At 43.9% G+C, this 23,138-nt stretch overlaps 2 protein-coding genes across 2 annotated transcripts; both read right to left on the bottom strand.

Annotated features, from left to right (window-relative positions):
- Positions 1 to 7,460: 7,460 nt before the first annotated feature.
- On the bottom strand, positions 7,461 to 9,392 carry LOC307247055 (lysophosphatidic acid receptor 6; the record flags this gene model as incomplete). The annotated part of the gene is made up of 2 exons (XM_080023122.1): positions 7,461 to 8,420; positions 9,333 to 9,392. 2 exons carry the CDS (start codon positions 9,390 to 9,392, stop codon positions 7,461 to 7,463), a joined length of 1,020 nt encoding a protein of 339 aa, XP_079879248.1.
- Positions 9,393 to 13,120: 3,728 nt separating this feature from the next.
- tm4sf21b (transmembrane 4 L six family member 21b) lies at positions 13,121 to 17,997 on the bottom strand (the record flags this gene model as incomplete). The annotated part of the gene is made up of 4 exons (XM_080023398.1): positions 13,121 to 13,307; positions 15,533 to 15,690; positions 16,793 to 16,858; positions 17,806 to 17,997. The coding sequence occupies 4 exons, from the start codon at positions 17,995 to 17,997 to the stop codon at positions 13,121 to 13,123; spliced, it is 603 nt and encodes a 200-aa protein (XP_079879524.1).
- Between the last annotated feature and the right edge of the window lie 5,141 nt (positions 17,998 to 23,138).

Genomic DNA, 23,138 nt, shown 5'->3' on the forward strand with positions numbered 1-23,138 from the left:
AACAGACAAAAACGTTAAGAAAACTCTCTGCCTTGATTTGGTGCAATCAGCGCCATGCGGGTGATTTGAGGCAGCTTGGTGGTCACAGGAAATGGGAACCGTGCTGTCGTCCGCAGTCGGTGCTTGCCCACGCCCCTTTGTCCGCTACAAGTATAGATTAAAATAACAATAGTATAACATACTCATATAACAATATAAGTTATATGAGTAATGTTAGTGTGTGCAAGGTGCTGTGTGCGTGTAGGTTCTGCCTTAAATGTGCATGTGTGTATGTAGTTGTTTGCATGCTGTGTGTTTGTGTGTGCACAGCTCCATCTCTGTGTGTGCATGTGTGTATGTCACAGACAGACAGGCAACAGGCCGTTAGTGTCCATTGTTCATAAGCCTGGTTGCCTGGTGGAAAATAACTGTCCCGGAAACCTGCTAGTCCAGCCCTTGAGGCTGCGTTACCAGTTGCCAGACGGCGGCAGCAGAAACAGTCTGAATCAAGTTTTAAAAGAGGAGGCGGCGGAGAGTTTCAGCTGAAAATAAGCACTGCTGCAATGCGGAACTCAAAGGATGTGTTTGCTGTTTTTAGCCTAGGCCTTAATAAATTGTTGGTTTCAATTATAACTGGATTTTCCATCTAGGGGCACAACCGAACCACGGAGTCAGGTGAACGCAGAGGCGGTGGAGTCTGCATTATGATTAACTCTCGCTGGGGTCTTTGATAATCTTCCGGACTTTACTGACACACGGTCCATTGTTTAAAACTTTTTCAGCCACCTGGGATGAAGGAGGCGTTGCTGTGACGTTTTCACCACATGGCCGGTGTGCTCATCACAGGTGATGTGAACACGAAGGAGCTTGAAGTTGCTGACTCTCTCTACAGCAGACCCATTGATGGTGATGGGGTCCAGCCTTCTCACCTCGCCTTGCCTCACCTTTAGTCTGCGATCAGCTCTTTGGCCTTATCGACGTTGTTTGAGAGGTTGTTCTCCTGGCACCACTGTGTCAGGTTCTTGACCTCACTCCTGGAGGCCATCTCGTCGTTGTCGATATTCAGGCCTATAACTATCGTGTCGTCTGCGAACTTAATTACCAAGTTGGAGTTGTGCGTGGTCACGCAGTCGTGGGTGTACAGGGAGTAGGGGAGGGGACTCAGGACACAGCCCTGGGGGCTAATGTGTTGAGGGTTAGCGGGGCAGAGGTCTTAGAGCCCATCCTCACCACCTGACATTGACCCAACAGGAAGTCCAGGATCCAGCCAAATGGCCAGCAGAGAAGCCCCTTAAATCAGCCTTAAAGCCGTTATGCTCCTTTATACACGTTAGTATAGGTCTCTGAGGTCCTAAAAAACATGTTTTTGAAGGGTTTTTTTGGCCGAAGATACCACTCAGATTATGCATTCAAACCATTGTGACATACTACTGAACCCAGACTGTTCTAAAATGTGTTGTTTCAGTGTGTGTAGCTTTAATTACCGGAGTACGTGCTGTGATCATTTTGTCCTGCCACTGCTGTGTTTACCAATACGCCGGCAGAGGAGAAAGAGTAGAGGCAAACGTGCCGGAATTCTATGCAGATCTCGGACGTGTTCAATCCCTGGACAATAAAATGGACGAACTACACGCACAGATTATTTTCCAGCCGGACAACGTGAACTGCTGTGTGCTGGCGTTCACAGAAACCTGGCTGGACGCTACGGTGCCGGACTCTACTGTTACTCCGGCTGGATTTTCCATCTAGGGGCACAACCGAACCACGGAGTCAGGTGAACGCAGAGGCGGTGGAGTCTGCATTATGATTAACTCTCGCTGGGGTTTGGATATATAAGTACTTTCAAAACACTGCTCTCCAGACCTGGAGCTCTTAACTATGAAAGTTTGTCCCTTCTACTACCTGCGGGAATTCGGCTCCGCTATAATCACGGCAGTCTACATATCATAAAACGTGCGCGTTAGGAGACCTTTACGGAGTAATCAATGGACTGGAGAACACTCACCCTGAGGCATCTTCTATTGTTTGTGGCAACCAGCATATCAACTTTCCTACCTGGGGTGATCAGACTCTCGACCATTGTTATTCACAACTATGGGACAGCTACAAACCCTTCCTCCATTCTTCTCCTACCAACCTACAGACAATGATTAAAGCAAGGAAAACAGGTTTGTCGAATAGTCCAACGCTGGAGTGAGGAATCCATTGCCACTCTCCAGGACTGTGCATATACAGACTCTGTCTCAGCCTACATCTCCAAGTGCATTGATGATGTCGTTCTGAGAGTCAAGGTCAGGACTTTCCCTAACCAGAACCCCTGGGTTAATGGTGATGTCTGTGTTAAGCTCAGGGCACGGTCCTCCGCCTATAGCTCTGGGGACATGGAGGCCTTGAGGAAGTCCAGATATGACCTTCAGAAAGCCATCAGAGATGCCAAAAGAGCCTACAGGGATAAGCTGGGGTCGGACTACTGACCCCAGACGCATGTGGTGTGGACTGCACACCATCACAGACTATAAAGGGAGAAACAGGTGATGCCCAGCCAGCTGCCTCTCTTCCCGATGAGCTCAACACCTTCTACGCGAGCAACACCATCCCGGCTGCAAGTCTAGCAGAGGACCAGGATGACTGCACTCTGTTCCTGTCTACGGGTGACGTGAGGAGAGCTCTTAAAAGAGTAAACCCTCGGAAATCTCCAGGGCCTGATGGCATTCCAGGCCATGTCCTCAGAGCGTGCACCGACCAGCTGGCGGAGGTATTTACCTCCATATTCAACCTCTCCCTGATCCAGTCTACAGTCCCCACCTGCTTCAAACAGACAACCATTGTCCCGGTAACAAAGAAACAACCCATCACCTGTCTGGATAACTATCGCCCCATAGCACTGACCTCTACCATCATGAAGTGCTTTGATCGGCTAGTCAGAACGAACATCCGCTCCTCCCTTCCTAACACCCTGGACCCCCTTCAATTTGTATATCGCCCAAACAGATCTACGGACGATGCCATCGCCCTGGCAGTGAACACCACCCTCTCCCACCTGGACAAGAGCAACACATACGTGAGGATGCTGTTTGTAGATTACAGCTCTACATTCAACACAATTGTGCTCACTAAGCTTGTTCCCAAGCTCAGGATCCTGGGTCTTAACACCTCCCTCTGTAACTGGATCCTGGACTTCCTGACGGGCAGACCCCAGGTGGGAAATCTCTCCTCCTCTGCACTGACCCTGAGCACCGGAGCCCCGCAGGGCTGCGTACTCAGTCCCCTCCTGTAAAACCCTGTTAACACATGACTGTGTGGCCACACGCAGCACCAACACCATCCTGAAGTTTGCGGACGACACCACCATCCAAGGTCTCATCTCCAACAATGATGAGTCCTCCTACAGAGAGGAGGTCAGCGTCTTGGCAACATGGTGCCAGGATAACAATCTCTTTCTCAATGTCTACAAGACTAAAGAGATGATCGTGGACTCCAGGAAATGACAGTGGGGGGGACACGCCCCCATCCACATCGATGGAGCTGAAGTGGAGAGAGTCTCCTGCTTCAAGTTCCTCAGTGTGTCCATCAGCGATGACCTCTCCTGGTCCAGGCAATCGGACGCGGCAATAAAAACTGCCCAAAAGTGCCTATTCTTCCTGAGGAGACTCAAGAAGTTTGGCATGTCTGTCAGGACTCTCACCAGCTTCTACCGATGCACCATTGAGCGCATTCTCACTGGCTGCATCACCGCCTGGTACGGCAGCTGCTGATCGCAAGGCGCTCCAGAGGGTGGTGAAGACAGTGGAGCGCATCATTGTCTGCTACCTCCACTCTGTGCAAGGCATCTACCGCACACGATGCCTTAGGAAAGCACAGAAAATCATAAAGGACTACAGCCACCCAGGCTACAGACTGTTCCCGCTGCTGCCGTTTGGTAAACGTTACCAGAGCATCCGGGCATGGACTACCAGACTCACAAACAGTTTTTACCCTCAGGCCATCAGGCTTCTCAACCGGCAACATCTGTAGTCACCTATGTAAATTAAATGTACATCACCACAACTACATGTACATATTCACCGGCACTCCTTCACTTTATATTTATATCCATATCTTGTGCAATAGACTGACCTATTTCTGTTGGAACTGCTACAATGTTCCAATTATTTTAGTTTCAATTTCAGGATTATTTTTATATTTTAATTTTATGTACATAAACTGCGACCTCTTGCCGTATTTGTAACATAGATCGATTGTAACCTACTTTTTGTTTTTTATTTCGACTCTTATTTTATAAAAAAAAAAATCCTCCATATAGTTGCCTTGTTATTTTATCTTTTTATGCCCACTACGCAGTTGTTGCCTGTCATGCCCCAAGAATTTCATTGTACCGAATGACCTTGTGTTGTACTGTACACTTGACAAATAAAACACTTTGACTTTAATTGTGAACAAGCAGCCAATCCCTTATTTCTGAGCCAATGGGGTTTCAGCACAAGTTTCAGGTTCTGTGAGCCAATGGGGTTTGAGCTTTCCTCCTGACTGTGTTTTATCTACTCTGTAAACTTTCACTGATTTCACCTTACCAGTGCACTAAAATCTGTTTCTGAACAAATTTAAGGTGAGAATAAGGCCTAATTTAAAAGTTTGTTGGTTGCCATGCTCCAGGCTTGTGGGAGACACAGACATTGCACTTTGACTCTCGCACACAGGGATTTTTTGTTTCATGTCATCACAACATATTTTCAGAACTCTTAGAATTCTCTGACTCAATTATTATATTGGGAGGAGACTTCAACACAGTACTTTTATAAACACTTCTGGCCACTTATCTCCCCATTATTCATCAGAATGCTTCCAGAGATTAAGTCAACCTCCACCATGCCTCCACACATGAATACTGCTCTCATTTTGGTTTTGCTCAAACCCAATAAGGACCCAACCCTCACCTCCAGTTATAGACCCATAAGCCTTATTAATTGAGATTTAAAGATTAGTAATTTAGTAAAATAGTAACCAACAGAACTGAAAGAGTAATTCCATTTATAATACACCCAGACCAAACAGGGTTGTCAAGGGCAGACACTCATCCAGCAATATGCGCCGTTCAGCATATCTCAAAGGAACAACTTAAATACTGTTATTGCCTCTTTAGATGTCAAAATGCAATTGAAAGAGTTAATTGAACATATCTCTTTTCAACCAAAAACAAATTTGGCTTTGGAGAGTCACTCATTCAATGGATCAAAATCCTGTACAACTCCCCATCTGCTTCTGTCATCACCAATGGTTATACTTCGCAGCATTTCACTCTACAACGCGGCACAAGACAAGGATGTCCGCTCTCCTCTTTACTATTCGCCATCTTTATTGAACCCCTTGCGGCGGGCATCTGTCAAAACAGTTATACCGTTGACATACAAACGGGAAACTCTGTTCACAAAATCAGTTTATATGCAGACAACATCCTGTTGTACTTACGGAACCCAATCTCATCCCTACTGGAAGTGTTCAACCTTGTATCTAAATTCTGCGCAATCTCAGACTATTAGATAAATTGGACTAAAACCACGGTCTTACCACTCAGTGGGGGGGACTGTAATGCTGTAACCCAGAAACTTCCCTTAACCATCACAACGGGCAACAGTAGATACCTTGGTATTGCTATCTCCACCATCTGTCAGATTTGGTTACTCTTAACTTTATTCCATTGCTGAAATGCATTGAAGAAGACCTCATTCAATGGAACAACCTACTTATCTCACTAATTGGTAGGATAGCAGCAGGGACAATGAATATACTACCAAAAATAAACAATATATTTTCAATGACCCCAGTGCAACCAACCGTAAATTGGTTTAATACTCTAGACTCAGTAGTCAATCAATTTAATTACAAATACAAGAAACCAAGAATTAAACTAGCAACACTACAGAAAAACAAAGACTGTGGAGGCCTAGCAGCCCCAAACTTCAGATACTACTATCTAGCGAACGATCTTCTTTATAACTAAATGGTCACAACCAGAGCAACAATTGGGCCATGAATGGCGAGACATTGAACAAACAGAACGTCAGGAGTTATCATTATCAGATCTCCCATTCCTTACTGCATCAACAAGGAAAGATGATTGCTTTAAAAAGCCATTCATCGCCACAAGTGAGTACTGTTCCCGGTGTTCAGTCACACGACTTGCTGCGATGGCCGAGTGGTTAAGGCGTTGGACTTGAAATCCAATGGGATCTTCCCGCGCAGGTTCGAACCCTGCTCGCAGCGGCGACGGTCGTTTTTCCCCCCTCCACGGGACGTTCTTTTAGTGAAGACATTGCGTGTCTTCACTTTGTAGCTGTTGGAGTGCACGTCTGAGGTTGAGCAAACGAAAGGGCCGGTGCTCCCCCTCCACAGGACGTTCTTTTTGTCATTGCGCGTCTTCACTTTGTAATAGCTGTTGGAGTGCACGTCTGAGGTTGAGCAAACGAAAGGGCCGGTGCTCCGACAAACACACGCCAAGAGGACGTGACTGAGTGGGCAAAGCGCCCCCATGCCCCCTCGTGGCAGGAGTACCTAGACGCAGGCCTGCATACAGACATAAACTTATGAATTCATTATTCTTATATATGTATTCATTTAAATATTTAAGACATACTTCTCGAGCCAATTGTGTGAGAGTTAAATAACAATAACAATTATAGACACAGAAATAAACTTAAATGCAATGTTTTTGTCAACAGGGTTTTCACGTAACGACAACGGAGAAAAAATGGTACGTTTACTTGAACGCATACGCGGATTATGGCTGTGGTGAGGGAGGACACGCAGGCGGCTGACGTAAGGGAGCAAGATGCGCAGAACAGAAGGTATTGGAGGCAGATGATGCGCTGTAGCGACCCCCAACGGGAGCAGCCGAAACACCGAGAAGACTTGAACGCATACGTGCAAGCAGCTAAACCGCAAAACCACTTCTCACATTTGGCTGAAATATCTTGTCCTAGAAACAAATGCAGAAGCTGTGCACACACGCACGCACGCACGCACACACACACACACACACACACACACACACACACACACACACACACACACACACACACACACACACACACACACACACACACACACACACACACACACACACACACACACACACACTGTACTAGCTATGTTGACTAGTTCCCTCGGACGTGAAATACACTATATATTTATGGGTGAGGTCACACCACAACAGGAAGTGTGCAGAGGGACAAGAATTGCAACAGGCAATGCTCAACATGAAGACTTTTATTTTATACGCGACAGGCAGCTGTGGCTTGGCCTAATAGAAAAATGAAAAATAAATAAGGACGATGATAAAAGTCTAGTCTCTAATATGGAAACTATGAAGATACCATACAAAGGTATTCAAACACCAGATTTTCAGTTAGTTCTTCAAAACACGCAATATTTAATTACAGTATTGTCGCCTCTAAATGCACCTCATAGAATGGAAATCAGCTCCATTATGGGTTGACGGGTCCCTGGCATTTGATGCTAACCTCAACCGAGCTGCGGCTGCTCAAGGGGAACATCTTCCTGATGGCCTTGAAGCCAACGCTGCTCCTAAAAGTCTCCGTTGTGAAATAGTACACGATAGGATCCAGCACTGAATTCAGGCAAGCCACCATCAGGCTGTATTGGTATGCAGCCAGCAAGGAGCATGACTCTGCGCCTCTGTTGAGGTAGAGCACGACCAGAGTGGCATGGTAGGGTGAGAAGCTAAAGAGGAAGATGAGCAAGCTAGCGCCCACCATCTTCTGGATTTTCCTCCTGTCAACCAGATCCGTCTGGGCCACGGTGCTCTGCAGAATCACGTGCACCAGCTTCATGGAGCAGATGAGCATCACAACCAGCGGGATCCCAAAGCCCAGGGTCAGTGTTGCAACAAGTGCAACGGGTTGTGTGGTGTACAGGGGCACGCTCGTGAAGCAGTGTTGCTCCTGGGGCTCCGGGGATATCTTCAGGCGTTTGGAGAGATAGGTAGGCAAACTGGCTCCGATGGTGAGTGTCCAAACCCCCAGGCAGACCAGAGGGGCTTTCTTCCGTCCCGCCCGGACCCGCGCGGACATGGGGAAGGAGACGGCCATGCACCGGTCAAAACACATACACGCCAGGAGGAAGATGCTGCTGTACATGTTTACCAGCAGGATCAGGCTGCAACAGTCACACAGCCAGTCGGGAAGTTCCCTGAATCCCAGGTGGTGGCAGACCATCACCGGCAACATCAGGACCAGGGCCAGATCAGCCAGAGCGAGGTTTGTCATGTACACGGTGGTGTGCGATCTGCACTTTTGCACTTTGTGGAAAAAGACCAGCGCCATTAGGTTCAACGTGAAACCCATAACCAAGACAGTGGTGTACACCGTGGCTACTATGACGTTGCGCCAGGCCGCGGTGCTGTTACTGCAGGAATATGTGGACATCTGAGAGACAGAGAGAAAAACGTTATGAAAATTTAAAAAAAGTAAACTGACTACATTTTTAGAAGTGGATACAATACTTGAGCACGGTAAAGAGAAAGAAGCCAAGAGAGCGTAGACTGGTAGCGCAGGGAAGAAACCACAACAAATTGAATTTGGGATCACAGACAGCAATGGCCACCCTGAAAATGCATGATTTTAACAAAAAATCATTTTATTTTTGCATCATGCAAAAATATCCAATATTCCTCACTATTTGTGTAATGTCTTTCAAATATAATATAATACAATATTGCCTAATAATTGTCCAATTTGTCAAAAACATTGCATGTCAAGAAAGTGATAAGAATTGAGATAAAAAAAACAAAACAAAAAAAAACAAACATATATGCGCATCTATCAACCAATGAATCAAATAAACATCAACACAAACATCAAGCAGCGCCATGCGTAGCGCAGCCAATATGGGCAGATGACTGTCACACCATTGACCTCAGTCAGAAAGTAAGTACAGGTAGTATACAGGAGCAGCTAATAATATAATAGTTGTAGTAATATTGGTAGTACTACGAACAATATTACTTACAGTAATATTTTGTATCATAAAGGATATAGGTCCAGTCAACTCAAGTAATGTAATGTAATCACAAACGCAATATTAGAGGCGCTCGGCCGGTCACCTTTCCTCGACAAAAGATTTCTGAATAAATCTCCCGACCCGTTTTTCGATGTTTTTGCTTTGCGTTTCACGCCAAATAGAATGCAGACCTTCCTGGGCGTACCTTTGGAGGCAGAAATGAATGACACGCAAATGGTTCACAGTGGTTGGGAATATACGTAACACACACAAGACATACAGTACACAGTCTCAGTGATTACTGTACGACAACAAAAATGAACCCTGAGTTATTGTACCTGCTCTGTCGCATTGTCGAGGGTCATGTCGAGAACCTGTTGTGTCGAGCGTCTGACCATTTGCGTTTGCGTCTGTGGGTGCAACCTCTGCCGCTTCTGTCTTGTCTACACATTCTGTTTATTGGCTTGTCTGTGTGCATCTTGAGAAGAACAGGAAATTAACAAACACTAAGAAGGGGTTTCGCCCTTTCTACGCACTTCTCACCCCCCCAGGCCAGCTGCCGAAAAGCAGCATTTTCCATCTTATCGCTCATTTCTTCCTGAGTTTACAGCGTGACCTCGTGGCGCAACGGTAGCGCGTCTGACTCCAGATCAGAAGGTTGCGTGTTCAAATCACGTCGGGGTCAGTTGTTTTCTTGTTATCGCGCTGATTCCAATCATTTTTATTATCACACCTCATTCTACGCTAACATTTACATTTAGTCGTTTAGCAGAATAGAGCCAGGCGACCCTCATTCTATTATGTCAATCGTTATTGCGGCGAGATAATACATTGTTACTGTAGCAATGTCTTCTTGCTCGGACGCGTTACGGCAATTCATTTTTTGATAATAAAAGTTCAGAAAAACCCCACTAAAATAATATCATAGTTAAAAACAACTAAGCGGGCGTTGTGTACTTTAATTTCTCAATGCATTATTTCACATTATTTGTGAATATGTGTGTAAATTAATTTGGGACATATTTCATGTTGCTTTCATGAGAATGACCAGACACTTTTGACTATGTCACTTTTTTGACTTCTCTTACTACTGTAACTGTTATTTATTTCTTGAAAGTTTGATGATTGTGGCTATAGATAATGAATTGTGGCTATGTTCACTTTCACCCTGTTATTGCTACTGGCGCTAGTTATTAGTGTGAGTGTCGTACCGGCAGAACAGATCCACGGATGACGCGGTCTCCCAGGTACTGCACACCACGCTCACGCACCTGGATGGCCAGAAGGGGGCCTATGTGAGAATGCTGTTCATTGATTATAGTTCAGCTTTCAACACCATAGTCCCCACCAGACTGGCTGTCAAGTTGTTGGAGCTAGGATTGAATGCTCCGCTGTGCACCTGGATCCTGGACTTCCTCACAGGCCGCCCCCAGGTGGTCAAGGTGGGGAAGTACATGTCAAGCTCCCTCACCCTGAATACAGGATCCCCCCAGGGCTGCGTCCTCAGCCCCCTACTGTACTCCCTGTACACACATGACTGTGTGGCCAGGTCCAGCTACAACACCATCATCAAGTTTGCTGACGACACCGTGGTCGTGGGCCTGATCACCGACTGCGATGAGAAGGCCTACCGCGAGGAGGTGGCTGACCTGTCACTCTGGTGCCAGGACAACAGCCTACACCTGAACGTCAGCAAAACCAAGGAGCTGATTGTGGACTTTAGGCGTGGATCACAATCGAGGACGCACGCGCCGTTGTGGATTAATGGGACTTCTGTCGATAGGGTGAGCAGCTTCAGATATCTGGGAGTCCACATCACAGAGGACTTAACATGGACTGTTCACACAGACACTCTGGTGAGAAAGGCGAGGCAGCGTCTCTACCACCTCAGGCAGCTGAGGAAATTCCGGGTCTCGGTGAGGATCCTCAAGTCCTTCTACTCTGGAGCAGTGGAGAGCATCCTGACAGGCAACATCACTGCCTGGTTTGGGAACTGTACTGCCCAGGACAGGCGGGCCCTGCAGAGGGTGGTGCGTTCAGCTGAACGTACCACTGGAACTACCCTCCCCCCCTTGCAGATACACCAGGAGGTGTAGTAGCAGAGCCCGTAGGATCATGAAGGATCCTCATCACCCCAACAACGGACTGTTTCAGCTGCTGTGGTCAGGCAAGCGCCTCCGCAGTCACACAGCGAGAACAGAGAGACTGAGACGGAGTTTCTTCCCTCAAGCCATCAGAACTGTCAACGCTGACCTCACCAGGGGTCCTAACTGAGCCATGCACTAGGCTCCACTACCTACTGTACTGTATGTAGCATACTGTACCGCATACTGTGTCACTGTTCAGGGTTGTTCGTGATGCCGTATTGCTGCGCCGTACTGTTGTATACTGTGCTGTATTATCCCAAACACTACCTCACACTATTCACATTCACATGCCACTTTAATTCACATGCCACTTTAAATGCACATATCTGTATATACATAGCCATATTCCTTCAACCTATTCCATTTTATTTCAATTTATTTTTTATTGTATTTTATTCTATATATTTTTTATCTTATTCTATAAGTATTCCACTTACTGTATTACGTTTTAGGAGTCAGTTAGTCGGTCTATTAGAAAGGAATTTTCTACTTTTTATTTTATTTTATTTTAGTACTTTTTCCTAGGACTTCTTGTGTGCTATCACCGGGTGCGTTGCATTACATTTCACTGCATATATGTATGGAAGTATGTATATGTATGTGACAAATAAAAATCTTGAATCTTGAATCTTGAATCTTGAATCTTGAGTGAGATCTGCTGTGTTTATCTTAGGCTGTCATGGTGTTGCGGATGCACAACATTTAATTACTGTCCACACCCACCTTTTCCATTTGCAGAACACTTAAGGGGGAAAGCATGAAGTTAAATTTACTGGAGGGAGTCTGTAATGGCTTGCAATGGCCCACAGTTTTCATTTCTATAAACAGCAACTGGCCAGTTGGATTGGTCTGGTTGACTGTCAGATGAACGGGGAGAAACTTTTTGGAAAAGGTGTGAAAATATAATTTAGTGACGGATAGATTGGGGGCAGTGGCTCAAGAGGCGTCGTCTAGTAAATGGAAGATTGCTGGTTCGATCCCCTGCTCCGCCTGGTAGTGTGCGGATGTGTCCTTGAGCAAGACACTTGACCCCCTAACTGCTCCCCGGGCGCCGCTCCTAGATACGTCGGTACCAGGATGGGTAAAATGCAGAGAAATGCGTTTCGTTGCCTCAGTATTTGTATTTGTGCAATGACAATTAGTTGAATCAAATCTCCTATCTCCTGATGAGGGGCCTTTCTGTGTGGAGTTTGCATGTTCTCCCCGTGCTCACATGGGGTTTCCTCCATATAACATCATAAGAACCCCCACTAAAAACATGCACAACAAACACCGTCTGACCAGCGATGGACATGGAAGTTGTCCCCGGGTGCTGTACTGTTAGCTGCCCACTGCTCCTGGCCTGTCCCCCAGAGGAATGACAAGCCTCGATGGGATAAATGCAGAAAAGACATTTTGTGTGTGTGTGTGTGTGTGTGTGTGTGTGTGTGTGTGTGTGTTGGCCGTAGCTGCATGTGTTCTGGTGTGTGTGTGTGTGTGTGTGTGTGTGTGTGTGTGACAATAAAGATGAGCTAAGCTTGTCCTGTTTAATCTTTAAAAATCTAATAGTGGTATTGGACCTATTTATGACCCGTAACTCCATCACACATGAAGCTTTTAATTCACAGAGAGAGAGCCACTGACCCCTTGGGCCCCCTGTTGTTTATTACAAAATATGACATTCAAACAGTAAGATACATAAACATTGCATCAATACAGATTCAGTGGTCAGGTTCCACAGAAGAAAACCGGGAGAACATTTTGTTCAGGTTCTCTTGAGCCTCAAACATGTTACAACATACAACAAATATTGAAATATTAGAGCAAAAAAGTCAAGAAAAAGATTAATACACATAGGAGAACATCACAATTCAAAATACATATTCTTATCATTTTATATGAAGGTCATTTCTCATTTTATTATGTTATCCTACACCGTACGTTGCCAGAGAAAGATGTGGGTACACTCTATAGCATGTGGCCTACGCATATGGCCTCACCTATTTGCCAGAGCAGGCACCACAGAGGCATCCGAAGAGTCCGTTGACCATTTGGATGAGACAGAGCACCAGCTCCACCCCGGCAACCACCAGCAGAGTTGAGAAGAGGGCCACGTTGAACTCCACAACGTCCTCTGGTTCTATACACCATTTCCACGTCTCCCTATTTCCTAAGTAGCTTCCACTGCTGGTAATTAAAGACAGAAAAAACATGATTGGATGCTAAATTGATTTAGTTGTTCGAGCAAAAGCAAAGCTAGCACCCCACAAGAAACCTTCACTTGATCCTACTGCTGTCAATAATGACAAATCTCATTCATGCCTGTCTTTTTTCCCCAAAACTCTTGAACGAACAGTGTCCAACCAACTCTCTCTCTATCCCTCTGCGCCACTTTTTTCAATCAGGTTTCAAGGCTTCTGACGGAGACTGCTCTCCGTGTGGAATACCGTTTTTACACCAAAATTAGTGTGTAAATGCAGTTTTTTTGAACATGGGTAAACCCACTAAAAATAGGTGATTGACTCTGTTCCCGTTGCCAGTGGACGAGTATGCCTTTCTTTTTGTTTATGACTTGTCACGTTTGTCACATGTTTCAAGTGTGACCGGGGGAAAAAATACAATAGAAAGGGCAGCGCCCAATGCGCGGTGTGCAGAGAGCTGGCCTTCGGCGGAGAGCAGAGAGGCTCCTACGGTTCTAAGGCCGGCTTGGGGTGGTGCTGGAGAGGCTCGGAGCCTGGCGGGGAGGGAGCGTGAGGGTTCTCCGCTCCTTGCACACGGAGTGGTTGAAGCGGCCCCCACACTCAAAACAATTCATGGTCCTGCATGCAGGAAAAAAAGTAAATAACTTGATGATCGTAATGATCGAATGATACACAGATCTATCTATTTACGCAGCAGCGTCTGGAAATGGTGCAAAATTCTGCGTGCCTTGTTTCCATCACTGCCGATCGGAGTTGGAGCCGATAGAGCCGATCAATACCCAAGACTACTGCAGAGTCATTTGTCCCGGGAATAAATGCCGATTGTAACCTTTCCCACTAAAGACAAAAGCCAGAAATTCAGTGGGTTAGTGGGTTAGCAGGTTTTCAGTGTAGTGGAAAAGAGCCCCTCTCTGACAGCCAAGAACTTTGTGGTGATCCCAGACAACCACCTTTCCTTGGCAAACTTTTCCCTGTCTGTCTGGGATTTTATGGGGGTTTTTTTAAGCTAAAGGTATGGCACATTGGAAACCATTCAAGCGCAGCAGAGTGGCACATTTCTGAAATTGCGCTATGTGCAGTGAGGTTGTGCTATGAACAGTTAATATAATATAATATAATGATGGGAACCAATAGTTTAATAAGACGATGAGGGCTGTTATGTTCAGTTGGTTCACCTACTAATGACAAATGTACTTATCGTAAGTCACATTGTACAAAAAGCATCTGCTTAATGACGTCACGCAATGATGGAGGCCATCCGATTCTAACGGAAGAGGCTGCGGTATGCCAACTTAGCAGCAGAGGCAGAGGGGCGGCGCTGGAACGTGAAGGTGTGGCCAGTGGAGTTGGGCTGCAGAGGTTTTGAAGCCAATTCCACCACAAGGCTCCTGAAGGAGGTAGGGATCAGAGGGCAGGCCCAAAGGAAGGCAATCAAAGAACTTGCCACTGCAGCCGAGCGGAGCAGTCACTGGCTGTGGCTGAAACGGAGGGACGCAACATGGGCTGCCAAATAATCATGTTGGTACCACCGTGCGACACACACTCAGGTCTGATCAACCTGTGGTGGGCCAACCCCGGCAGAGGGTGTCTTGTGATGAATGGCCGAAACACCCAATGAAGCCGGGGCACACAACTGAAGATGTGTCGCAATGGTGGCCCGTGATCTGTGCAAAAACTCACCCCTCACCAGACCCACATTCCCAACCCTCTCAATTGTTGTGCAAAATTTAGGGATTTTAACAACTAGTCCTATGAAGAATCCATGTAGTACAGGTAATGAGAAATGAGACCAGTTGATAACTGAATTATTTATTGCTACAGTCGGACCAGTTTCACAACAACAGATTTTTACTGGTCAAAAAAATATTTTCCTGTTTCTGATGCTAATCAGGTATCAACTTAATTGCACTGAGCATCAAAACATTCCATGGCATTCAATTCCAAATCTCATTAGGTAAGTTGTTACCGAAATCATCATACTATCATATTAAAGGTAGTATGATAAGGAAGGTTTGTAACATAAGAGTACATTTTGTTAAAAGGGATTTTTTTTTATCAAGTCAGAGATGTTTTTTTTAAAGACAGTATATGACATTGGACTCATTATTTCCAATATAAAAAATATTCAATATTGAAGACAAGGTAACTGCATTATAATTTTCTGGTGATACCCAGACTCAGACACAAATATTCACTTGTATTTTCTTTTACCTGTTGGCAAAGGGTGTTGTCCAAACTGGCATCTCCACAATGTGTTCCAGGTCTATCCACAAACATGTAGGCCCGTTGGCCAGGCCCAGGGAAGCCACAGTGAGACTATAGATAGCTCCGACTACCCCAGCTGCAGCAAAACCTATGGACAGGAACATCTACCAACATAAAGAGGAGTAGTTAAAATTTTGACAGATGCATTGTTTACAAAGACGGTGCAGCTTTCTGAACTTGTTTAATTAAAATGCACCAAAGGCCTTGTTGATGGCGATTGTGATGTACAGTCAGTTTGACTATTGACTAATTTTAGATAATTTATATATTTATACAAAAGCATCCATTCAAATGAATCTTTATATATTAAAATGGTAAACAAACTGCATTTATACAGTGATTTTCTAGCCACTGCAAAATACTCAAAGCACTCCGACCTCCTAAACATCTAATGTCCCTAGTGCAATTACTTACTTACCTTTTAAACGAGTTGCAATTCTGATTGAACTAGTTGTAAATGTAAAACTTTGATATAAAAAAAACACATTGTTAATATCAAAACAGATATTTTAACCACTTACTATTGCTTTCAATGCAGATTGCATTTGTGATATCGAGAATGTGTATTGTTGATATAAAAAATTCATATTCTTGATATCAACATTTGTTTGATATCAGAAAGTCATGATATCAATATTTCATATTTTTATTTCAAAAGATGCAATTAAATTCTTGATATCATGAAGTACATTTCTGATATCTATATAATAATAATAATAATAATAATAATAATAATAATAATAATAATAATAATTAATTAATAATAATAATAACTACTTCACAATTGCGACTCTGCATTGAAAGCAATGGGAAGTGGCTTGACATTTTCTATATGAAGAATTGGTATTGTTGATATAAGGATTTATATGTTGATCTCAAGAACGTTATTTCTTGACATCAACAATGTGTTATTTTTATATAAAAGTGTACATTTACAACTAGTAAAATCAGAATTTCAACTAGTAAAAAAAATTAGAATTAATGCTCAAACGACTTGCCATACAATATATTGCGCTTTTACAAAAAATTACTTTGTACCTACTGTTGCTAGTGCGAGCTGGGTAATTGCTATTTTGCCCGATAGAGTAAATCATTCAGTTGAAATCAAAATTCTATACTTATGCATGAAGATAACAATACACATACATATAAACATCTACAAGTAAACAAACACACACACACACACACACACACACACACACGTACCCCACATCGGTTGGCGCAGCAGCCCTTAGCACTGGTGAGATGGATGTGGATGGCAGGAATAAGGACCTTGAATCCGAGATCACACAAAGACACAGGAAGGAAATAGGTAAAGTGTCCAAAAGGAGTGCAAGTAGAGCAAAAGAGAGAGAGAGAGAGAGAGACATAAAAGACAAAGGCAGGACATATGCGGCATCATTTTTAAACTTTTACAAATACAATAGAACTTCATCCGTTTGAACATCGTACTGGGAATGTCCACCAATTTTGAAATGAACATCAATGAATTAACATGAAAACATCTTACTATATTCATGTGCATGTTTTCTTGTAGTTACAGTTGAATAACATCACCGCATTAAGATCCAGAAACATAAAATCAATACATGAAACGTTGTCAAAAACAAACGGCAAAGCGGGAAAACTGGTAGCCAGAATGTTTCAGTTAAGCGTTTCACTTAAGACTTATGGTCCAGGTGGCCTAGGACTTAGCCAGGGTCGCCTTTCCATAGGTAGGCATTGTTTTTGTACTCATAAAACAACCTCACTGATTGCTTCGCTGTTACTCACCGCTTTGCTGCAACGTCTAAATGCTGCCCAATGGAGCAAACTTTTAAGCCTATTTCCTGATTAAAATATGTTCAGCCAGTCGTTATGTGTTCGAATGTTTGCAATATTTGCATTTGATCAGGTTTTTTCTGGTTTTTTTTTTAAATCTTTTCCACTTCTGAAAATGAGCTCTTTCTGCGACTTCTGCACTATCGTAACGGGCCTAAGGCGTAAACCTAGCATAAACAACGATACGCTTTGGCGATCGCAAGATTTGTTCGAAATAAACTACGATATTACTGTTATTCCAAATGTGCTCAAATAATACACCAACACACCTGTGCTAATATTGTGTTTCCCGTTTACAAAAATATTTCATGCTGAACGATATAAAATCGCAAACCTATCCCTTAAAATCCGGCGACACGTAGCAACCCAAAGCATTAAAGCACGTTAGAGGCACTTACCATGACTCCCCCACCTATGAAGCCTCCCATATATTTGACTTCTTGTGTGATCCGGTTTCCCTGGTCTCTGTCATCCGCCGCGTACTTTGTTTCAAAGTCTGGGAAGAACAGCATTATATTGCAGATGATGGAGACCGCAGCCAGCACATAGAGGGAAATCCCTATGACTTTGGAGCAACTTCCTGTGCACATTATTTTCGATGAGTATGTATAAAAACTAAATAAATAAAAAGAAGAAAAAAGATTCTCCCAAGAGTAAATATCAAATCCTAAGGAATCACGTGTCCCTAAACTGAGATTTCTGATTCGGTTTCTTTAGATAGAACAGCTTTTTTGGCTTGCAAGCTTATAGGATGATTAAAATAAATCCGAGTTAAACTACTGTCTAGGGCCGTTTGAGAGCTGAGTGTGGAGAGAGAAGGGCTGGCGGCAGCGTTTTAAGTATATTTAGTCTGACGATTGTTGGGTGGAGGGTGTGTGGGTGGAGGGGGCGGTGATAAGATTGAGTGTAGCAATGTTACCGCGACCCCTGAAGCTTCCCAAAGTGCCATAGTGTTACATCATCCACAGGTGAAGTTTGCCCTATAGTCTGATGCCAGGTGTGTATTACGCAAAGTACCAAGTGACAGCAATAGTACACTGTAATAATTTATTGTTGTTATTTTTATTATTAGTATTATTATTATCATGTTATTTCGCTATAGCTCTCAAAATATATGTCCTAAACCATCTCTAATAATAATCAACAGCTCGTTTTCCATTTTTTTTTCATAATTTTGTCCACTGTTTTTGAAGAGATTTTTGTATTAAGAAATCTTCTCAATCCACCGGTATATCGTTTTGCTTAAAGGTACAAGGCACTTTTCTGCATTCAAATTCCTAAAAATGACTAGACCTATGTTATATATTTTGTTGAGTTGTGTACTTATATTATCCCAAATGTTTCCAACAATTTTTAAACCCCGAGCAATCCGTAATTTTAATATAGGTAAGGGCCCGTCTATTAGGTCGCCTGTCAATATTGTCATATCCAGTGCTTAATTTGTAAAGGAGGAGGTGCCGATCCGGGTGGAGAAAAAAAGGCAAAGATGTTCTTTGACTTTTTTGGGGATATGGCTTAAGCTGCCCTGCGTGATGTAGCCACTGAAAGAATCATTGAATCATCAGTTGGAAACCAGTCAGTCCACTGAGATTCTTCAAGTTAAGCAGTTTTTTCTTTTCTTGTTTGTTTTTTTTCAGTCAGTGCCCATTACAATAACACGATAAAACAGATAGAAGCTTAGAAAATGCACAGGTATAACAACTCAATTAAAATTATGAATGAGGGGAATCATAAATATATTTTTTTGTGTGAATCGTCCACATCCGGACACGTACACTAACACGCCTCCCTGTGCGCCCCAATGGCGGAGAGCAACACGGAGAGGAACGGGGCTCGGCTCTCCGTGTTGCTGTGGGGACTGGGCACGGCTGATCAACTCGATAAGATTACTTTCTGTACATAACTCATGGAGAGGGGGTGATCACGGAGGGGAACACGGAGAAAGTTTCCCCATTACGCACATTCCGTAAGGAGATGTTCAATAAAAACAGTGTTTTGGCGTGCCAATCGCGGGCACCCATCGCTAGCTTGCGTATCGTCTGTACTGTCGGAGAGGGAGACCGGTGCAAATCCGATTCCGACTGAAAAAATCCTGAGTCAGGTACAGCCATAAAAAATATTCATCTAAAAACATACAATTTCTATTTGTTTTATTTGTAGAAACGGGTAACGCTCGAACCACAGCTCCGCAGCTTGTGCGGAGGTGCCGAATCCAATCAAATAGGTGCCGGTCCCAATCTGGAAGGTCCCGGAACATGTTCCGGCAGGATCCGAAACGAATGAAGCCCTGGTCATATCCCTTTAACACCCTCTACATGCTATAAGTTACGGGGCAACACAGGGAGCACCGGATGATACGTCAGAGAGTGAGGAGGGGACTTGATGAAGTAGCTAACATTAGCTAGCCACTCTATTGTACTATTGTTTGTATTGCTCTACTTTTATATGTATGTGACAAATAAACCTCTTGAATCCTCTTGAATCTATTACTCTACTTACTATTGTTTGATGGAGCGCGATGCTTTATTTGCTGCGCATGTCATCAAAGCTGTCCCTGTAAGGCACAAACATAAGGGTGAAGACTACTTCACGGCATCACCAAATGCCGTCTTTTGTTATTGTTTTGACTGAAAGGGTTAACGGCAGAAATTACATATTGTACCTTTCATTCAAGTATTTTATTTAGGGTTAGAGGACATGGGGAACGGAGACGCGCAGTGGAGTGGAGTTGGCTCTGATCATGCAGTGGAGCAGAGGCAATGACGGGCATTTAACATTTTATTGGGTGGCCGCATATTGTGCATACTCAGAAGCATATTGTGCATACTCAGAAGCATATTATGCATACTCAGAAGCATATTATGCATACTCAGAAGCATATTGTGCATACTCAGAAGCATATTGTGCATACTCAGAAGCATATTGTGCATATGCGACTCACGGGGGGTGGGCAAGTGGGGGGTCCAGCGATTGTATCAGGATGGGCGGTGGTCTGTACAGAAAAAAAATCCCCACACTAATCAGTTATGGGATGTGTTGTTGAGGCACAATTAATGGTGTGATGCCACGGCTGCAATCTTGCTTTTCCAAAGTGAAAATTGACCACAGGGGGAGTCTTTGATTTTCTGTAATCCTTGAATATCATTCATGAATAGACACATCTCAGTATGGATTGTTGTTTTCATCACAACAGCAGAATCACCATGGACACTTAGAAGCCACCCCGACTGTCACCAAGAAGAATGAGCCACTCTTTTTGAATTATCAGTGTGAGGTATCGGTGAATGACAGCATTTAGACGGAGATGGAGATGGTACACACACACACACACACACACACACACACACACACACACACACCCTGATGTAGCCATAAGGATGTAGCCAACACCCCTATGCAAACAAGTCGGTGTCCTTATCAACAGAGTTTAATCTTACTGCGCCATAAACGCCAGTTTCCATATTGCAGTTTAATCCAAAGAGCATACTGTCCTGTTTGTAAAGATCAGCCCCGCTGGCAGTTCAAACAACATTTGCTTTCAAAATAAAGTGGAAAATTTGAATAATAAAGAATGATAAATTCGTTTGAAATTGCCATAATTAAATGTTGTGGTATTTCAAGCTGCATGTGTGTTCTTGTCTTTCTTCGTTATCATGGTCACCGTGTAATGGCAAAAAAAAACATATTAGGGGGGGCTATGAATGTAAAAAAAAAAAAAAAAAAAAGATAGAAACTCCCTCCACCCTTAGAAGCCCTGCGTTTATCTTGTCCAGTTTTACAGCGTAATTGGAGTGGTTATGCCGGAGCTGTTATCACAATCTCAACTCAACGTACTGGACCCTGGTCTTGCAGAGACTTGTTCTGTCCTTTCACTTCCACCGTAATACAGCGTTCGTTGATACCTTGACAAATGGGCAATTTGAATAGTTTTTACAAACTATGGTTCATTGTAGCATTGAAAATGAAATTCAAGTACTTTTAAGCACTTTTTAAAGCACAATTTTTTCAATTTCAAGGACTTTGCACAAAACAAATATAATAAATTTTCAGTGTGAGCTGTTTTCAGTTAGTTTCAGTTTAGTTAGCTAGGTAGGAATCAGGTTAGCTATTATGTTGGTTTGGTAACTATTGTGCATAATCTCCGGGTTGAATCTTGAATCTTGAATTAATCAAAATATAATATAATTTTAAACTCATTATCTATTATTTATAGCAGTATATATATTATATATATGTGGTATGGGGATAGTGTGGTTTGAGCAGCCACACTTGACCTGGATCTAGGTAATTAGGGACCCAGGATCAGAGTGGCTGCATACCTGTTGCCTGTTGGTTGGTCTAACGAGAAACAGGTTAAAACCCCCATCCCCACACAAACACTCAGGAGAGAGGAGCCCTGTCATGACCTGTGTCCATCTCCTGGGCTAATTCCAACTACCTAACTCTCACCAATAAACTTGTGTTCACAACCCCCCGTCTTCTGTGTCTCTGTGCCGGAGGTCCCTGAAATGCTACTTGGGTGGCGTGTGGTCGGCCAAACTGCCATAATATACCATCAGCCACAACATTAAAACCAGGTGACAGGTGAAGTGGATAACATTGCTCATCTCGTTCAAATGGCACCTATCAAGGGGTGGGATATATTAAGCAGCAAGTGAACAGTCAGTTCTAGAAGTTGATGCGCTGGAAGCAGGAAAAATGGGCAAGTGTAAGGATCTGAGCCACTTTGACCAATTGTGATGGCTGGACGACTGGGTCAGAGAAACTCCAAAACGGCAGCTCTTGGGATGTTGGGATGTTACTGGTATGCGGTGGTTAGTACCTACCAAAAGTGGTCCAAGGAAGGACACCCGGTGAACCGGCAACAGGGTCATGGGCACAAATGGGCTCATTAATGGCATGAGGAGCCAAGTCTAGCCCACCTGGCCCGCTCCTACAGAAGATCTACTGTAGCCCAAATTCTGCGTATGGGTCCGCGTAGCTGCAGACCGGTCAGAGTGCCCATGCTGACCCCTGTCCACCACTGAAAGCGCCTACAATGGGCACATGAGCATCAGAACTGGACCATGGAGCAATGGAAGAAGGTGGCCTGGTGTGATGAACCATGTTTTCTTCTACATCATGTTGAAGGCCAGAGTTAGGGTCCGATCCGTCTTGGTGCCAGATACCAGAGGACACCTTCAGAGGTCTTGTGGAGTCCATGCCTTGACAGGTCAGAGCTGTTTTGGCAGCACGAGGGGGAGCAACACAATATTAGTGGTGGTCTTAATGTAATGGCTGATCAGTGTATATCTATTATTAATCTCATTGTTATCCACTACTATAAATGTCTATTTACAACTTTTCAAGCACAACGCGGGCTATTTTCAAGGTATTCCGGTATTTGAATTTCTGAGGATGAAATTCAAGCACTTCAAGCACCTTGAGGGCCTTGCGAGAACCCTGACAAACAAAGATAAAAATCACAGTTGGGCAAACCCCAACACCCAACACAAAAAGGCAGAAAAAATAATAAATAATGAAACAACTGTTGAGAAAGATGATTTCTGAGGGAACTGACGAGGGAAATCCACAATGACGTCACAGAGGGACAAGGGGCGTCGACTCTGCCCCTACTCTACATCTAATCTTCAAATGTCTGTCAATATCTTGACATTGTTTATCTGTTATACTTTTATAGGCGTCAATAAGCTGTTGATGCCGTAGTTAGTTATAGATTGATAGCTGTCAA

This window comes from Zeus faber, assembly GCF_960531495.2.
Source record: "Zeus faber genome assembly, chromosome: 22".
NCBI classification, from domain to species: Eukaryota; Metazoa; Chordata; class Actinopteri; order Zeiformes; family Zeidae; genus Zeus; species Zeus faber.